The sequence below is a fragment of the Chenopodium album genome, chromosome 23, assembly GCF_948465745.1.
Source record: "Chenopodium album chromosome 23, dcCheAlbu1.1, whole genome shotgun sequence".
NCBI lineage: Eukaryota > Viridiplantae > Streptophyta > Magnoliopsida > Caryophyllales > Amaranthaceae > Chenopodium > Chenopodium album.
Window position 1 is genome coordinate 32,905,544 of NC_137856.1, and position 19,310 is coordinate 32,924,853.

Below are 19,310 nucleotides of genomic sequence, written 5' to 3' on the forward strand. Positions count from 1 at the left end.
GGTATGCAGAAGGCAGAAGACAGTTTCCGCGAAACTCTGATGCATCTTTCTCAAAAACAAATTGTGTACTGATTTCTGAAACCGAAAAACATAGTCTGATAGTCAATGCAACCAAGTATGGAAACTTCGGTTAATAGAAAGTGGTTGATGTTGATCTGTTAATCAATTTCAGCCTCATTATGAATTAGGAACCTTCTGTTCTTGTTTTATCATAACAGGAAATAAATAATCATGTTCATTTCTATTTTTGCTGCTTCAAACTCTGATCTGCAATTGCATAAGTAGCAACTTTTATGTACGGACCACATATGATTTTTAGTGAATGAGACCTTTGGAGATAATATCTGTCAATGTCCGGTCGTTTACGTGTTGCTTCTTCCCGTGACAACTTCATGCAGTCACAAATAACCCCACGCGGTGTTCTACAAGGTCCTCCTTTTGCCACTCTGTGTCACCTTTTAACGTTTTCAGTGGTGACATTTTCTGAAGTTTCCATCAGTATTGATGCTTGAGGCTCATATGCATCAAGATTTGGAGTGGACATTAGGAATGTTGGAGTGAAAATATACATGTTGACTGTTGTGTAAATTTATCACTCAATTATACAAAAATGAAAGGTAATAAAGGTGTAAGGTAGCGCCAACTCCAAAAATTGGACGATGTATCACTTGTAGCATCATTGACGATCCACATAAATTCATTTAAGTGAATATATCAAGTTGAAAAGAACAAAGCCGTATATGTACTTTTAGCACGTATGATACTCTCATAATATTTAGCTAATTGGCTATATAAGATTATCATAGATGCCTAAGTTGGAGAATAGTGTTAATAGTCTACCATAATGCGATATTATTGTGGCTAAATTGGTCTCTTGACTTTCTCGAAAAGTCAGTGGAAGTTGATATTTCTAATTCTTAGGGGACAAACCCAAATCTTATATTGGCCCTTTTCTCTCATAACCTCACTTGGATCACATAGTTTAATAAAGCAAATCAAGTAGTACTCCATTTTTGTCATATTAAAAAGTCAATAATTGCAATAGCAATTTTTCATATGAGTCATTTAATTTAAAATACATTGGAGAATTCTAGTGTGAGACGGTCTCATGTTGTAAGCTGAAAATTAATACCTTATTTTTTTTAATCATGGAAGTCATCCTTATCCGAATAGGTGGGAAGGAAGGAGTTTCATGAGTATAATGATATTTGTATGAGGAAATAATTATTTTTAACCATATTTATATAAGATCATTATGCTAAAGGAATGATGATGAGTATATACCTAAGGATAAACTATGCATCTTTATAAGTAGGTTCCACATCAAAAGAATCCATGCACAAAAGAGGGGTTTACATCTAGTCTATACATTTTGCAAGATATAAAAACAGTAGATTAATTGTGTGTTTATTATTTGGAAAAGATTCTACTCCAAATTGTGTGGTGCTTTACTAGTAATCTAGTGTTACTTTTGAATTTTCTATAAGAATCTTCCCAAATATAATAGAAAAGCAAGGAATTTGAGAAGTGGATGAGAATCTGAATTTTTAATTATTTTATATTTCAAAATAGTTTCCCTAGGTTATTCATCTAAAATTAAGGAACATTGTTAGGTCTTACTTGTATAATATAGGCTTAGATTCGGCAACTATAATAAGCTAGCACAAAATGATCACCGGAATTGGAACTACACAATAACACAAACTACATGCACTACCTAGAAGATTATCCATTAAATTCAATAGTATCATAATTTATAATAAAACACACTTTCTTAATGAGAAAATGAAATATTTCTTAGTTATGATTCAGTATATCAATGAAGAAATTTTTTAAAATATGATTTATCCACCTTGTAATCTTGTATTGAAATAAAATTTGACGATAAAATGTGTTCATAAGAAGAAAAAAAAAAAAAAAAATCCATAACTAACCGGATTTTTTTTAAAGTTAGAGGGGATACTTATAGATATATTTTTAGCTCATAAAATCTCTTAAATATACTTAATTTGAATATATGCATTAGATTATTGTACCTATACAAACCTTAAGTTCACCCAAGATAATATTTAAAAATATATTTAAATGAGCAATATATTACCTTATGTGTACCGACTTCTATGTATATATACTCTTATGCATAATATATTTATACTTAATTTTAAGCAAATTTAATCACTTTAAGTTCAGGTGAATAACGAGTCAAGTGAATAACATTGGGTCAATTAGTTTTTTTTTTTTTTTTTTGACGGGTGGGTGAATTAGTATTGACTACAAAAGAAGACTATAGTACAGATTCTCCTATATTCTATTGGCATACAGGTCTAGTATACGGAATTACGGAATTTTAGTCCTACTAGACCACAACTACCACCAAAAATAAAAATAAAAAAATATCCCAAAAATTTCGTATAAACTCCAAATTACAGTTACAATACCTTATCCACCGTTGGATCACACCCCTCACCTGCTTTCTCTTATTATACTGATTATATTTATAATTTTATTTTTTCACGGTAAATCCATCAATATTCAATACATTAATTTTTTTAAATAAATATTGTAAAGCTTATACTGCATTTGGAATGTACGAAATTTCCTTAAACTTATACTCCATGTGAAATTTGAAGTACTCTTAACTTATATCCGTCTTACCATAATTCCGAACTCATATATAATAATAATTTCCCTATGAAATTTTGTTAAACTCACACTTAGAGCTGGGCATGGGCCGGGTCAGCACGCGGGCGGCCCGGGCACGGCCCGAGGATGGCCCGGCACGGCACGGCCCGCTGAGTGGCCCGGCCCGGCACGACGGCACGCCCCTCGTGCCTCGTGCGGGCTGCGTTTAAAAAAAAGCAAAAAATGGCACGGCCCGGCACGAGCCCGTGAAATGGCCCGCCGGCACGGCCCGCAGGCACGGCCCACGGTGGAGGCAATATGTTATATTGTTATTTAATTTTTGTCTAATACTTATATAGTTATATGAATAATATGATATATAGTAAATTATGAATGAACAATAAATATTAATATAATTTAAACAATATTTAATATAACTTAACTCCATAAAAAATTTAATAATTATTAAATTCAAATATTAAATTGTATAATTATTCAATTCAATTTTTTCTTTCATAAAAAAAATTCAAGTTTTTTTTAATTTTTTTTTTTAAAAAAAAAAAAGAAAAAAGGGTAAGCCGTGGGCCGGCACGGTGGCCGGCACGACGGGCGGCCCGGCACGGCACGACCGGCACGGTGGGCCGTGCCGTGCCGTGGACAGGGGAAGCTTGAAGGCCGGCACGGCACGGCACGGCCCGCCTCCACCGTGGGCCAGCACGGCCCGGCACGACACTGTTCATGGCCCGCCTAGGCACGGCCCACGGCAGGCCCGGCACGGCCCATGCCCACCACTACTCACACTCCATGTCAAATTTAAAATAGTCGTAAATTATATCCGTCTTACCGTAAATCCGAACTCACATAATACATGAGCACTTCCCCTTATTTAATGCCCCAGAATATTCCCTCCCCAACTTAAACTCTCACTCCCTCTCACTCTTACTCTCAACCAATACTCTTCACTTTTTCTCTCTCCATCATTAACAAACAATACAATGTTCAGCAGAGACTACGAAATCATCGAACAAATCGGCAGCGGTCGATTCGGCGTCGTTTCAAAGTGCAAATCCCGATTAACCGGAGAATTCTTCGCCGTCAAATCCATCGACAAATCCTCTGTTTCCGGCGACACCATTGATTCTCAATCCCTCATCAACGAACCCAAAGCTCTCCTCCTCCTTTCTCTCTCCTCCACGTCATCATCATCTTCCTCGTACATCACTCGTCTTCACTCCACTTACGACACTCCCTCTCACCTCCACCTCATCCTCGACTTCTTCCCTTTCCCCTCCCTTTACGACGTCGTTTCACTCCACCACCGAATCCCCGAACCCGAATCTCGCTCCATTACTTTCTCTCTCCTCCACGCCATCCTACATTGCCACCAAAACGGCGTCGTTCACCGCGATATCAAGCCCGACAACATCTTATTCGACCCGGTTACAAAACGGGTCAAACTCTGCGATTTCGGGTCGTCTGGGTTTGTCAACGAAGGTGGGAGGATGAATGAGGTGGTTGGGACGCCGTATTACGTGGCACCGGAGATTCTAGAAGGAAATGGGTATGATGAGAAGGTGGATGTGTGGAGTGTTGGTGTCGTTTTGTATGTAATTCTTGCTGGAATTCCGCCGTTTTATGGAGAGAGAGTAGAAGAGGTTTTTGAAAAAGTTTTGAGGGGTAATTTGAGGTTTCCTTCAAGGGTATTTGGGAATTTCTCACCTTCTGTTAAAGATCTTTTGAGGAAGATGATTTGTAAAGATGTTTCCAGAAGATTCTCTGCTCAAGAAGCTCTTCGTAAGTTCTCTCCTATTTTTCATTTATTTTTTGGGTAGTTTTAATTTTAATTAATTGCATGGCGTATTTTTTGACCTATTTTTGTTTAATTGTGGTTACTCTGTTTTATTGCATACGTTTAATTTTTGATGACCTACTTTAATTTTATTTTTAATGATGTTTTTTTTTTTTTTTTTGGTTTTCTCGTTAGAATTTCTATATTGGATTTGAATACATGTTCAATTGTTTAATTAGCTATTTTTGTGAAATTTTACATGATTTATGAAAAAAATAGAATGTGAAAATTGTTGAGGTAGTATGTGAGGTTAAATGAAGAGTATGTAATTCATCTAATTTTATTATTTATGTAGATTATTTAATAGTATAGTTTTGAAATTTTTAGGAGATATTGGTTGATATTAAATCCCAGATTGCATGCAATAGATTTGTTTGGGTATCATTTTGGATCAATTTTTTGGCTTTTTATTTTTATTTTTTATTATTTTTTTTTTCGATAAACATTTTGGATCAATTTTGATATAATGTTACCTTTTTTGGTGGATTATGTTATGATATTTTTTTCATGGTAATTTGGTGGATCAAAGTGTAATTTTTTTTTTTTTTTTTTTTTTTGCCCTTATTTTTAGATGGTAGTGTAAAATTATTTATATTTATAATTAGGAAAAATAAGTGCAATTTGAAAAATTATTATTCCCCTGTGTTTCTTAATGAGTACTAATATTGTTTGATCCAACAAAAAAGAAAATTACAAAATAAAGTTATATAGAGTGAAAATTATTGAAGGTGATACTCATAAAATTATTGAATATTCTTTTGTTTGACTGATAGTACATGCATTAGTACTATTGTTTTCTAGACTACTTTATATGCATAAATAATGTATTGTTATTGTTATGTGAAAGCTAAAGTTATATCTAGAGTCCTTTAGATACCGTTAATAGTTCTATTTCAATAATATTTTGAAGAAGATGATTGCTTACTATGATCTTTTTTAATTTGTAATCAACCATATCCATAGCGTTGCTTTATAATATTTTACTTAATCAATCAACCTCAATATACGAATGACAAAGATTAGGTGTACGTACCATGTACGTACACAATCTTATGCGTCAAAAGTTATGTAATCTATTCGCCTCAAATACCCGTATTAGATCATCGATAAATTGACAAGACAAGAGTGTAGAATTTTGTTATGTCGTTGTTCCAAACCAAGGATGTCGAATTTTTTGATGCGTCCGTACATAATATCGAGTTTATAAGTCCCAAGAGTAGGTCATGAATATGGTATGCATGTCAAGTAGGTCCTCTTTGCATCAAATAGTGCATTCTTAGTATGAATTTGGTATAAAAGAACTAATATGAATACGTTTGAATGATATGTAGGACACCCTTGGTTCATGGCAAATGGAGGGCAACCTACGACAGTGACCTGAATCAATATAAATTTAATACAAGAAGACAACATAAGAGTATATAATATGAATATGATGGTAACAAAGCTAAGTATGATTTCGTTTTTAGCTTTGTGAGGAAGTAATGTAAATGAAGTAAAAGTGTTTGGTAGTAGTTGTTGTAGTTTTCAAGCTATAAAAAGCCCGGTTTTCCTTCAACATAGTGGCTTATGCTTGGGTTTGTTTTTTAGTAGTATTTGCGGAAGGGTTACAAGTATGAGCAGCAGTATGGTGTAGGCAGCTCTAATTTGGAATATATTGTACAAAAATTAGTAATGGGATTTTTTTTTGCTTTCTATACTTGTGTATCTTGTTCTTGTCTCATTCTTTGATTTTGATGTCTCTATCACTCAGTACAAATGTGTACTTGTACGATACTTGTTTGTAAAAAAAATAAGTTATGAGGGTCTTTCCTCTCCGACCTCACGCAAATGATTTGATGCGTGTTGCGCTTGAAGTTGGCGCATATAGGACACAACCCAACCCTTAAACATTCTCGTGTTTTTTTCTGTATGAAATTTACCTAGAGTATGTATGATGGTTAATCAAGTGTAAGTTTCAATTTATCATAAATTAATTGATTTTATTTTGGTAATAAATTAATAATTAATAAAGTCAATAAGACCAATGAAAGAATAGTGACTAGTCAAGATACTAAGTTATTAACAGTATTAGTATTTGACCCGCAAACATTGAGTAGACTTAAAAAAAAAGGGTAACTAAACATGTGTTTAGTTAGTTCCTCAATTCTTATTTTCATTCGTCCCACAATATTTGACACGTTACTAAATATTAAATATAAAAATATTTTCCCACATTTTCTCTTTCCTCTTCTATTCCATTCCCACCCCATTTATTGTTTTCTTGCAATATAATACAAAAGATAATCTTTATACAAATATTTTAAATAGATCTACTTGTAATTTTTTAAACTACGTGTTCACCTCAACGTCCCACCATAGAGAGAGTATTTCAATTGACTCCCTCATGGTAAGCCTGTAACTTGGGGCTTTTAAAAATCATCAACGGATATCCATAACTGAATTTGGTTAATTTGGGCTAAAGTTTAGGCTTTTGTTTTAATTGGGCCAAATTTTAGGCTAGATTCATATGTTTACATGGGCATCTACGTAGGCCCAAATTGATTTGTATCTTGATAGATAGGCCAGTTGACATGGACCAGGATTCTCTGCTTCACAAATCACAATAATGAAATAGCCCACTAGGATGTGTAGCAAATTGGATTCAAATTTTAACCATGAGTTTTACGGTTGACTTCTAGTTTCCCAATTAGTCTAAGGTGCACCCACCTTAGATAGGTGCAACAACGTAAAAAAAAAATCAACACTACACTTTAGAAAATGAACATTTAGTAAACAAATATGATCATTTAGTAAAAAAAATATGAACATGACAAAAATATGAACATTTAATAATAAAAAATAAACACGTTTGAAAAATGAACATTTAATACTTATATGGATATGTTTCATAATCATATTATTTTTTTATTTCTTTAAATTTTTATGTTCATAATTAAATGCATTATATTCATAATAATATTTTATATGTTCATATATAATTTCAAATATTCATAATGTAAATATGTAGTGTTGTTCATAAAATATTAATTAAATATGTTTATGCATATGTTATCTTTCTTAAATGTTTATGTTCATATTTATTTTACGTATATGTTCACCTTTTGAATGTTTATATTCACTTTAAGAAAACCAATGCTTACGTTCATATTTTGAAATGTTAAGTTCACTTTTTGAAATGCATAAGTTCATATTTTTTATGCCTATGTTCACTTTATGAAAAGCTAATGTTCACATTTAAGGGAACCTATGCATATGTTCATATTTTGCATGATTATATTCATTGATTAAAAAAAATGCACAGATAAAATTCAATTCGTTAGAATTAAGAAAATCATATACTACCTCCGTTAACATTTAGTTACAACTTTGTAATATTTTATGTCTCTCAAATAATACCCTAAAGTTGCAACTAAATGTTAACGAAGGTAGTATAACCTAATCAATCGAAGTTAATCACAAAGTCACCACATAAGAAATCGAAAATCATACATTTTTATGCCTAAGTTCACTTTTTGAAAAGCTAATGTTCATATTTTTTATACCTATGTTCACTTTTCGAAAAGTTAATATTCATATTGTACTGTTGTTACACCTAGGTGCATGAGTGTGTACCTAAGAATATGCGCTCGTTTCCAAACTTAGGGCCTGTTTCCTTCAGATTATTTTCAGTTCAGCTTAGTTAAGTTCAGCTCTAATAAGTTAAGTTCAGCTCAGTTCAGTTCAGCTTAATTCAGTCAATCAGAACAGACTCTTATGGTTGTTATAGACTTGATAAGATATCCATTTGCAATTTATGTTATTGTTCTACGTTACCATAATTCAATGGTTATTTTATATTTCCTCCGTTTTTCTTTTATTGCACCATAAGGACTTTTACACTATTCACTTAATTTTCTTTGACCATCTTATGTTATTTATCCATTAGGAAAAACATAGTTATGTGAGATCTAGTTAGATTCGTCTTGAAATCTACTTTTCAAATATCAATTTTATACAATTTTTACAAAAGTATAATTAAAGATATTAATAGCCAAAGTAATGCATTAACAAGCGTGAAACCCCTTATGGTGCAATAAAAAAAAGAAAGGAGGAAGTATTATAGACTATCGAGCATTTTTTTTTTTTTTTTTTTTTTTTTTTTTTTTTTTTTTTTTTTTGCAAGAGCATGATGTGCATTATGATCCTAGTTAAAGTTCTTTTTATTATACTTGTGTCAATGTTTGTTTTGTAATTCCATGTTATTGTTATGAAAATGACATGTATACTTTACGAATTTATTGGTGTACACGTTCAATAAAGTCATGTGATAAAATGATTGGTTAATAATAAAGATAAGGCCACAAGGGAGAACTAGAGTTGAGTGAGAGTGACTGAGTGAATAATATAGTGAAGATAATGAGGGTGTTTGTAAAAGTCAAGGTGGCATGTATCAAGCCGAAAGAGCACAGTAAGAATTTAGGGCGAGCGTGGAGTAGAGTGCTTGTTTTGTTAGAATTATTTTTTTTTTTATAATTGTCAATGTATCACTACTAATAACTAGATTGTTCCAAAGTCAGTATTGTGCACATTGATCATTCATAAAAGTCCAACTTCGTGTGCCCTTTTATTACCTACGGAGTAGCATTTACATTTGAGTTTGGGGCTGTTCATATTTACAGAACTGAACTGAACTGATTGGAGCTGAACTGAACGAACTGAATTGAACTGAGCTCAAATGAATATTTTATGAGAGAGGGAAATTAAGAGCTAAACTGAACTGAACTGATTGGAGCTGAAGTGAACTGAAATTAAGTAATGTGAACAGGCCCTTCATAGCTTGTTTTTTAATCATCTCTACTTTAGGTAGTTAATTATAAGTTGAACATATGCATATGAAAGTAATTTAGCTTGTTACTTGATATAAGAATTTTCGAGCTCGTAAATTGTAAGTTCCTTAGTTTAATGCTCACATAATAATAAGGTAAAAACTTATGAACGCTCCGAAAGCGTTGGATAAGGGTTATCTAACGCCACTTGGGCGTTCATTAGCAAGATCCTTATGATAATAAGCAAATGGGAATCCGAAGATGAGAATAGGGTTTTAGTTTCAATATATCAAGTTTTCTAAATACATTGGAGTGCGCAATTGATTTAATTACTTTCAACTAATTGGAATATCTATTGATATGTCATAACATAAATTTTCAACATAATCAATGGGATAATTTGTTATTTTTCAATGAAAAGAAGTTTAATTTGAAATAAAGGCTTGAGGTACAATATAGTGATTTAATTTAGACCAAAACTCATTTCTAATTTACATCTATCATATCATTACTTACGTTTCTGAATAATGTATGTAGAGTTGTAGACTAGCTTACAGGCAACGGAATTGAATTTGGCTATATTTGCAGTGTTTGTTTCATATTTCCAAGAGCTAGAGTTTGCTTGCCTAATCAAAGAGCTTATTTTCTTCTCAAAGTTATTTTTGTTTGAGTTGCAATGTGTTTATGGTACGCTTGAACGAACTGTGGCTTGTACATACATGCACCTTGGAAACCACTTAGTGTCTCACCGTACCCTAAAGGAACACCTAATTGTATGATGATAGAATTTGCTGAATTATTGTATGTGATATCCGGCTAGCTTTATCTAATTGATGACAAAAACACACGGAGTACTTATTATCATAGTTTATTTTTGACACATAGGGGGTGTTTGGAAACCAGCTTTTCAGCTGGCTTTTGGCTTCTTCAAGTTGGTCAAACAGCCAAAAAACATGTTTGGTTAGTGGTTTTTTTAACTAGCTGAAAAACTGGCTTTTAAGCCAAAAGCCAAAAGCTAGTTGGAGCAGCTTTTGGCTTATGGCTTTTGGCTTGTTGACATAATTAATTTTTGATAATTAATAATTTATAATTAATAATTAATAATTAGTAATTAATAATTAATAATTAATAATTAATAATTAATAATTACTAATTAATAATTAATAATTAATAATTAATAATTAATAATTAATAATTAATAATTAATAATTAATAATTAATAATTAGTAATTAATAATTAATAATTAATAATTAATAATTAGTAATTAATAATTAATAATTAATAATTAATAATTAATAATTAATAATTAATAATTAGTAATTAGTAATTAATAATTAATAATTAATAATTAATAATTAATAATTAATAATTAGTAATTAATAATTAGTAATTAATAATTAATAACTAGTAATTAATAATTAATAATTAATATTTTTTTGAAACATAAATTATTAGTAATTATAATTAGTTTAATAATTACTATTTAATAATTAATTATTATCATTGAATAATTAGTCTTTAATAATTAGTATTAAAATGGAGTAATATACAATTATTAGTAATTTCTAACCAATAATTAATTAATTTAAATTATAATTAATTATTATTCAATTATGTAACCTTATTGTAAATAATTAATAATTAATTTACAATTATAATTACCAATAATTTATTATTTTAATTAATATTAAAGTACTATATTAGTTCATTAGTGTTAATATAGTTTAACAACAGCTAGCACCCAACAGCCAATTTACCAAACACTACAACTCTAGTCAAAAAGCCAACTCAAAAGCCAATCTAATATTCTAAACAGCCAGTCAAACCAGCCAACTAAAACAATCGACAGCCGACAGCCAACAGCCAATTGCCAAACAGGGCCATAATGTTTTGAAAGATTTGATTATAAAATAGACCCCATATTCATTGGTTATTTTAGATTTTAGGTGAAGGTTAGAGGTAAAGATATCATCCCAAATGATATTATCCTTTAGATTAGCATTTTTTGAAAGTTGTACATCTTGCTCTCGAAAGAACATATAAATCTTAAATTTAATGAATTTATGGTTTAAAATAATGAACAGAAAGAAAAGAGCGTGTCCAAAATCGTGTTAAAGGAACATGTAACATACATATGAGCAATTGAGCATGAACATAAGTATGAGATATGTTCTTTTGGTTTTTGTTTTTTAATCGTTTAGTTTGAATTATAAGTAGAGTTTGCATCATGCATATGCACGTAGGATATAATTTGAGCACATAAAAGCTAATAGAGATATCATCTTAAATCTTAATAAAGGGGCTTGCCAATAGCATATAAACAAGAACATGAGCACAAATCAGAAGCTAGTGGTTGTCATATTCTGTTGGTACCAAATAAGAGTTTTATTCATCGAAAAATCAAAGTTTTACAAGTCAATGTAGTCGTCGCCAAAAAAAGTTGTGAAGGACGTAAAGGTACAGAGTTACAAACTTGCAATCCACAAGGTTATGTGACTATCCATATTTGTTGTCACGCTTATTAAATCTTTTCGTATTTTCGTTTCCTTCCACTTTTTTCTTCGCATACGTCATCATAAGATTTATTTTAAAATAAAAATCATTTGGGCCAATGTTTAAAAATCATTTTTTGGCCAAAGAAAAAAAAAACAAGGTATTAGTGTTCAAAAGGCGTAAATGGTGCAAGCCTTAAACAGAGTGAGTCTCGAACCCATGTCTCTAACAAGGATTTCTTTCCATTTTGCATCAAAATTTTCCTCATAGAAAGAATACAAGTCCAATAATACAAGAACCAATATGACCCCATTGATGGACCGGACCAACTTTCAAAAATTTTTGAGTTAAGAAAAGTCAACATTTCTTCACTAGTTCTAACCTATCTTTAGACATAAAGACACTAAAAATAAATCAACAATGGTAGTCATATTCTTAAGGTCCCAAATTAGTTGATTCTTTGAATATTCAGTTCTACAAGTCAAGGTCGTCGCATACATAACTCCTCAATTATTCAGAAACTGCAGAATTGCAATCAATTCAATACATAGGGTATGTATATGTATGGCCTTACCCTCTTAGACATATTATCCCTTTCAATTCTCTTATCTTCCCCCCTTTCTTAATTTTCAAGATAGAGACTATGTGCGACGTCTTCTAGATAACCATTTAGGTGGTTACTAACAAATACGATACATATATATGGACACACACACACACACAGAACACACAATTAAATACCATGATCACGAAAGCCATACCACGAAAGTCGAAAGAGAGCTAGGTAATTAAATAAAGAAGCTTTACCACTTAGCCCAAACCAATTCAGAAAATTGAACTGCACAATAGTAGAATTAGCATTACATTGGTTAAATTACTCAAAGGAGTAATCTAAAATCTCTTCAATTAATTGCAAAATACAAAATTTTTAAACTTAGCAATCGCGGTAGCCAATTGCTAGCACCAGCAACAACACGTAAAAGTGCTTATTTTTGATGCAAATGCACCTCAGTGTGCAGCCATTTTCCTAGCATTAGAACCTCAAAAAGAAGAACAAAGACATGTATATTATACCAAGTAATTAAAACCAAAAATAAAAATAAAAAAATCTTAAACAGGTACAGTTCTGTTATCAATGCTAGCAGGCTGATACTCATCTTCAGACTGATCTTCATTTTCACCAGACATTTCTTCTAATGATTTTCCATTAGCTTCAGGAACAAGGAATGTAAAGAAGAACCCTAGTGCACAAATTCCACCTAATATCATCAGTGAGTTCTTAACTCCAATGCCTGGTGGATACCCTGCATCAGTCTTGGTTTTATCCGGGGACTGAGCTAAGTATAAGAACCCGAATGCTCCTATGATTGCCCCGGCTTTCCCTGCTGCAGCTGAAATCCCATGGCATGTAGACCTTAACCGTGCAGGGAAGATCTCGGCTGGTACAACAAAAGTGGTGGCATTAGGCCCAAAGTTGGCGAAAAAGAAGGTAAAAGCATACATGACCACAAACCCAATGTGGTTCCCATGTTTAGTCCAATGTTCGTAAGGGATGGCTAGGCCAAACATAAAGCCGGTCATGAAGAGGAATCCCATCAATTGAATGAAGAACCGGCCTAAGATGTCAATGAAGGCTACTGTGAACCAGTACCCTGGGACGGTTCCACATAAGGACACTAAGGTTTGAGCTCTAGCCACCATGTAGACCTCTTGTAGAGCACTCATTGTTTGTGCTTTTGGTAGCCAGCCAACCGCGGTAAAGATGTCCTTTTGGAAGAGATTGTTGCTGTAAAAGGCGATGTCTAGTAAGAACCAGCAGGAGGCTGTTCCTAGCAAGTGAAGACCGTGTCGTTTCATGAATTGCTTGGAGAATAAACCAAATTGTGTCTTCCTCTTTTCTACTAGTTCTGCTGCCTTTTCTTGATCTTCTTGGATTTCCACTTGTAACACCTTTTACACAAAAACAAAACCAATACAAAAAAGTGTTAGGACTCTAGGAAGCAAATACAATAAACTTGTTTTGTTGTTCATATAAAACTCTATTATGTTTATAACATAAGAATGAATAAGCTATGTCTTGTATTACATACCTTAGACATGTCAGTGGCAGCCTGTTTAGCATTGTTGGCAACAAGGGCGGTGTAACGAGCAGTTTCAGGCATCTTCATACGCCAGTAGTAAGTCATAAGAGCAGGAATAGCACCAAACATGAGGATAATCCTCCACACATAATCAGCTTGTGGGACTAATGAGGCGGTTGCATCAGTCGCATAGGAAGGTGCAGGGAATGCTTTTTTAAAGGCAGCCGCAACAATAAGAGCAAAAATTCCACCAGTCAAGTTTCCAAACCCTTGCATAGCAAAAACAGCAGCAATAAAAGCTCCACGAGTCTTCTTATTCGAGTACTCAGACATGATTGTGGCTGAAAGAGGGTAGTCTCCTCCAATCCCAAACCCGAGCCAAAACCGAAAGAAGCAAAGGGTTGCCATGACTCCCTTAGGATCACTACTAAAGGAGAGTCCTGAAGCTAATGAACATAAAACCATCATCATAAGTGTCATACCATAGACCTTTTTCCGTCCCATTTTATCTCCGAGCCACCCGAAGAAGAGCTGTCCTGAGAGTGTCCCACAGAAGGCGACACCATTGACAGCAGCCGAGACATTAGGAGGTAAGGAGCCTGGTTTAGCTGCACCAGGTATGGTGTAGTAAATACGACCGAGAAGTTTTGTGACTAAGGAAATGCTAAAGAGATCATATGCATCAGTGAAAAATCCCATGCCAGCAATCACAATTGCAGTGAAGTGATACCATTGCGTCTTCGCAACATCAAGTGCATTCAGCACTTTTAGCTGATCTTGTGCCATTTTTTTTACCTGAAACAGAGGAAAAAACAGGGGAGACCCTTATCAATAACATGTACAATTTAGATATAGATTATGATTCCGTATATATGGGTACTATGGTCATTTCACATGGGTTCGAGCGCCTTATTATTCAAATGATAACCTTAATTCTACATCTTACATTAATTATTAATCTGAAAAAACCAACCAAGTACTATGATGCAACATGCTGCTTTGAATTTTTTGTTGTTATTAAAGTAATTGTTGATAAAAAGAGAGGCAAAATTAATCAAGGCTAAATTATTCAACAAGTCGACTTCTAGAAAGATATTCAAACAAGTTGAAACCTAGGGTCATGGGTTGAAAATTCAAAGATGGTGAACTTTTTTTGTTGTTAATGAATGAGTAGTGACAATATCATGTGAACTGCTTTTTTATATTTCATGAAACATGTACATGTACTGATGTACATGCTCGGTTACGATTTAATAGTTACAGTACATACAAACATATGTCCGGATTAAATTGTCACATTTTAGCATAATAATGGTAAGTGGTTATTACTCTTTCTCAAATGTCAAATGGACTAATATGCAAACAAAAGTGTCATTATTTTAACATGTCATATCCGTAACCCTGATAAATAGAGAAATAAAATGACGGTATTAATACTTCCTCCGTTTCTCTTTACTTGCAACACAGCCTTGTGGCACGTGTTTTGAGGTTGAGTTTATGTAATGTAAACGGATAAACTATTCATTATAATTTTTACAAATGGTACTTAACCCTATTCTAATCTTCGTGTAAAAATTATATTGATAAAATCGCTCGTTTATCCTCACTAATCATCTCCTAAAACTGCGTGCCTTAAAGGTGTGTTGCAAGTAAAAGAAAACGGAGGAAGTAGCTTGTTTCAAGCAAAGATAATATATAGTATCATCAAATAATAGAAAATTAGCAAATTTATGCTCTGCATATGTTTAGCAAAGAGTAGCAGGGTGCTTTAATGATATGGTCAGAAACAAAGCCACTAGTGAAACATTATTCTCATATAGTATCAATTTTTTTCACTAAAGAGCAAGTTCATCATACATTTATGCCAAAACATGGGTTTATTATCAATGCATGAGTTACTATACTACTTACAGTATTATTTCAGCCATCACAAAATATTAAATAACTTCAATAAAATTACATTATTCACTCGAACTTTCCTAATTTGTTTTCTTAAATGCATAAAACGCTCCAAACATAATGATGCAAATGAAATTCGGTCTCATCCCCACAAATAGTCAAATACCACCCATCACTCAAGAAATTCTTGAGACATTAGCAATTGAAATTATACTTGTATAGTTGTGCAAATACATATGAAATATAACTTTACAAATTAAAAATACGAGTAAAAGACAAAATTAAAAAGAGAATCTTGGAAAAAAGGTAATCATACCCCACTTACTAACTTCCACAAATAATGGAATGGAAGTCCGAGGAAACCTCACAAAATAAATTTAACGCTTTCTAATCCCATGTAATTAATCACTCACTCAAAACAACCAGATTTTGTTTTTTTCTTTTTCTTATTTTCATTGCTCATAAATTAATTTACCTGAAATTTGCTAAACCACTTAAAACAGCAAAATTAAAAATAGGGTTTTTACGTCATTTATCTGGGATTCTGAGCACCCAATAATTATCCGATAATTTTTTTTTGAGTTAGGTTAACTACTTCGTATAAATTTCACACATTCCCATCTCATAAAATAATTATAAAAAGTAAAAAAACAAAATTTAATAAAAAAGATTATTTAAGATCAGATTATATAATTATATAACAGAAAAATTCAACGAAGCATGTGATGAATGATGCAAATCCTAATTAACAACAATAATACAATGAATTTCCAACGACACTTTGGACTTCCAAGACTGAATCCACAATTATAAATCCAAAATTCAAAATTAATATCACATACATAAAAAACAACCAAATTGCATTTATAAAATCATAAACATAAATCTTGATTCTTGATCATATTATATAACATATCTGTTGACGAGAATGACGACTACCCAATCTATGGTTAATGCACCCGACTCGATAATACAATACGATTAAGGCTTTGACATTGTTGTTGTATAAGAACGTACCTTTACACAATCGTTACAACCTCGCACTTGTTAAACCTCCACTAATTAAGAAATTCAACAGATAATATTTCTAAAAAAGAGATTCTAATTTTTTTTTTTATTTTCTAATTTTTATGTAATTCAGGGGAATGTAGGAGAGAGAAAGAAGAAGAAGGAAGAAGGAAAGAGTGAGGAAGAGAAGAGAACAGAGGTGCCGTATTTAACTGCAAACCTAAAGGAAGAGATGAAAATGAACTGTGTGTATGAGTGGGCCCCTTTTTATGTGGGTCCCGTTATTTTTATTTTTTATTTTTTATAATCTTTGACTTCACACGTTTACACTAATAATATAGCTGATTAATTAGCTAATTATTTAGCTAATTACTGCTGTTAAAATTTCCTAATTTTGAAAAAATAATTAATATAAAGAGTAGTTTGGTTGAAAGGGAGAAGGTATCTTTTACTAGATATAAGTATATGCTTAATATTGTTCTTTTTGTTTTGTTTCTATCTTGATTTGCTATCTTTTTTTTCTGTTAAATGTATCTTTTTTCTTGTTTCCACCTCATTTTTTTAATATTATGTGTAGTCAACGCCTTCTTCAATGATTTTATTTTTTTAAAATATTTTTTTTAGAGATTTTATAAGAGGTATTATTGCCTTAATGGAGTAATAATAATAGAGGTGACAATTAGCTAGTTAAGCGTAGACATCTAACTTTTTTTTTTACTTGTATGAGTTTTTATCCCTCAATTAAAGAGATGGGTAATCAATTGATTCAGCGTTTATATAGAATTCTTTTTTTAAAAAAAAAAAAACACGTTTATATAGAATAGATTATAAGATGAGTCGATTTAAATCGTCTCATATATATATATATATAGGCCATGTTTAGTAAATAGTGGTTAGTTGATTGTATTAGCTGGTTGCATTAGCTGTTTTTCACTAGCTAGCTGATTAGTAAGAGCTTATTATATAAAGTTGTTTGGTAAAATTAGCTTTATTAGTTTTAGCTGTCCATTAGTTGAACATATGAAATGACAATTTAGAACACTGGCAATTTATTTTTACTTGACTAGGGTAAGAAATTGGGAAGGCAAGAATGTGATTTAGAGTAACTTTTAGGATAAAATTGTCGTCATTTAATATCCATTACTCAATAAGCTAAGGGGTCGTTTGGTTGGGGGTAATCAGGAAAGGGAATGAGAATCAACTGACTCGATTCCCTTTGTTGATGTTTGTTTTACATTTTTAATCATTCCCTTTACCCTCCTCGTTACCCCAAATCCTTCCAACTCCATTCCCCACCCCCCTAGACTTTCCCATTTTCCTTTCCCTACCCACCTTCACACCACCACATCACCACCTTCACACTACCAACACCACCGGAAAACCAGCCCAGACCACCGTCGCCCCTACCCTGACTACTGCCGAGCCTCCCCCGACCATCGCTGCACCCCCCTCCCCGCAAAAACCACCCCTAGCCCCGCAAAAACAAGCCCTAACCCCGCAAAACCCTAGCCCCGATCTCCCTCTCCCCCGAAACCGTCATCTCACATTCCACTTCCTCGATCTTCATCACCGTTTTCTAGGGTTTCAATTTCAATTTCCGACGCCATTGAAGACCACAACCTAAAGCTTCAATTCGAATTCAATTTCAATTTAAATTTCAAATTCATCCGCATCTCATCGATTCTGAAGCTGTAATTTGCCGACATTGTTCTCGTTTTCCGTTGATAAATTGACGTCCGATGAATCGGCGGCGATGAGGTGGAAGAGGAGAGAGAAATGGAGGTTAGACCGGACGGTTTACAGGCGGTGAGGTATGATAAGGTTCCGGCGAGGGGAGGGGGAGGTGTAGGGAAGGGCGGCGAGTGGTGGAGGAGGTGCGGCGGTGGCTGGAAATGGTGGGAAGTGAAAAATTGATGAAATTTGTGGTGGTTGTGGTGGTGGTGGTTGTGGTGGGGGAATGATTCTCTTTGTTTTAAAAACAAACAACAAAGCAAAAATAGGGTATTTTCATTCCATTCTTCTTCTTTCCCTTTGTTCATTCCATTCCAATTCCCTTGTGCGAACCAAATGGCCCCTAATTTTAAACGCTCTATAATTTGCCTCAATCAACTCATTTAATAAGTTTTTTTACCAAACAATCAAATAAGATGATTTATGTACTCAAACCTCTAACTTGGTCAAATATGGGTTTTTTTTATGATGATGAATATATTTTGCTAAGAAGCCTATAAGCTAAGATAATTAGCAATGTGATGAATTATATTACAGAGTAATTTTCATAATTTCAGATTAATTGATTATTTGAATAATTATGTCAATTTGATTCTGGTCATGTGTATTTTAGTGAAATTTTACAGGTCGAGGTGTATATTTCAGGTTGGTTTGACTAGTTTGATAGCATTTTTGATTTTCTTAGGTTACTTTGATTATTTTAGTATAAAAAAAATTGTTGGCTAATAATTGTTTAACTGGGATGTTGTGAGAGATCCCAACATGATAACAACTTAATTATTTAATTACTTTAGATCTATATATTGTTAAATGGTTGA

General features: G+C 32.8%; 1 protein-coding gene and 1 pseudogene across 1 annotated transcript; one reads left to right on the plus strand and one right to left on the minus strand.

The window, feature by feature from the left end:
* Nucleotides 1–3,580: 3,580 nt before the first annotated feature.
* Nucleotides 3,581–5,190, plus strand: LOC145609286 (phosphoenolpyruvate carboxylase kinase 1 pseudogene; annotated as a pseudogene).
* Nucleotides 5,191–12,606: 7,416 nt separating this feature from the next.
* On the minus strand, nt 12,607–16,935 carry LOC145606650 (putative inorganic phosphate transporter 1-4). Its single transcript, XM_081662456.1, has 3 exons — nt 16,771–16,935; nt 13,864–14,649; nt 12,607–13,723 (listed from the first exon to the last, which is right to left on the minus strand). Exons 2-3 carry the CDS (start codon nt 14,638–14,640, stop codon nt 12,884–12,886), a joined length of 1,617 nt encoding a protein of 538 aa, XP_081518582.1. The 5' UTR covers nt 14,641–14,649; nt 16,771–16,935; the 3' UTR covers nt 12,607–12,883.
* Nucleotides 16,936–19,310: the final 2,375 nt, after the last annotated feature.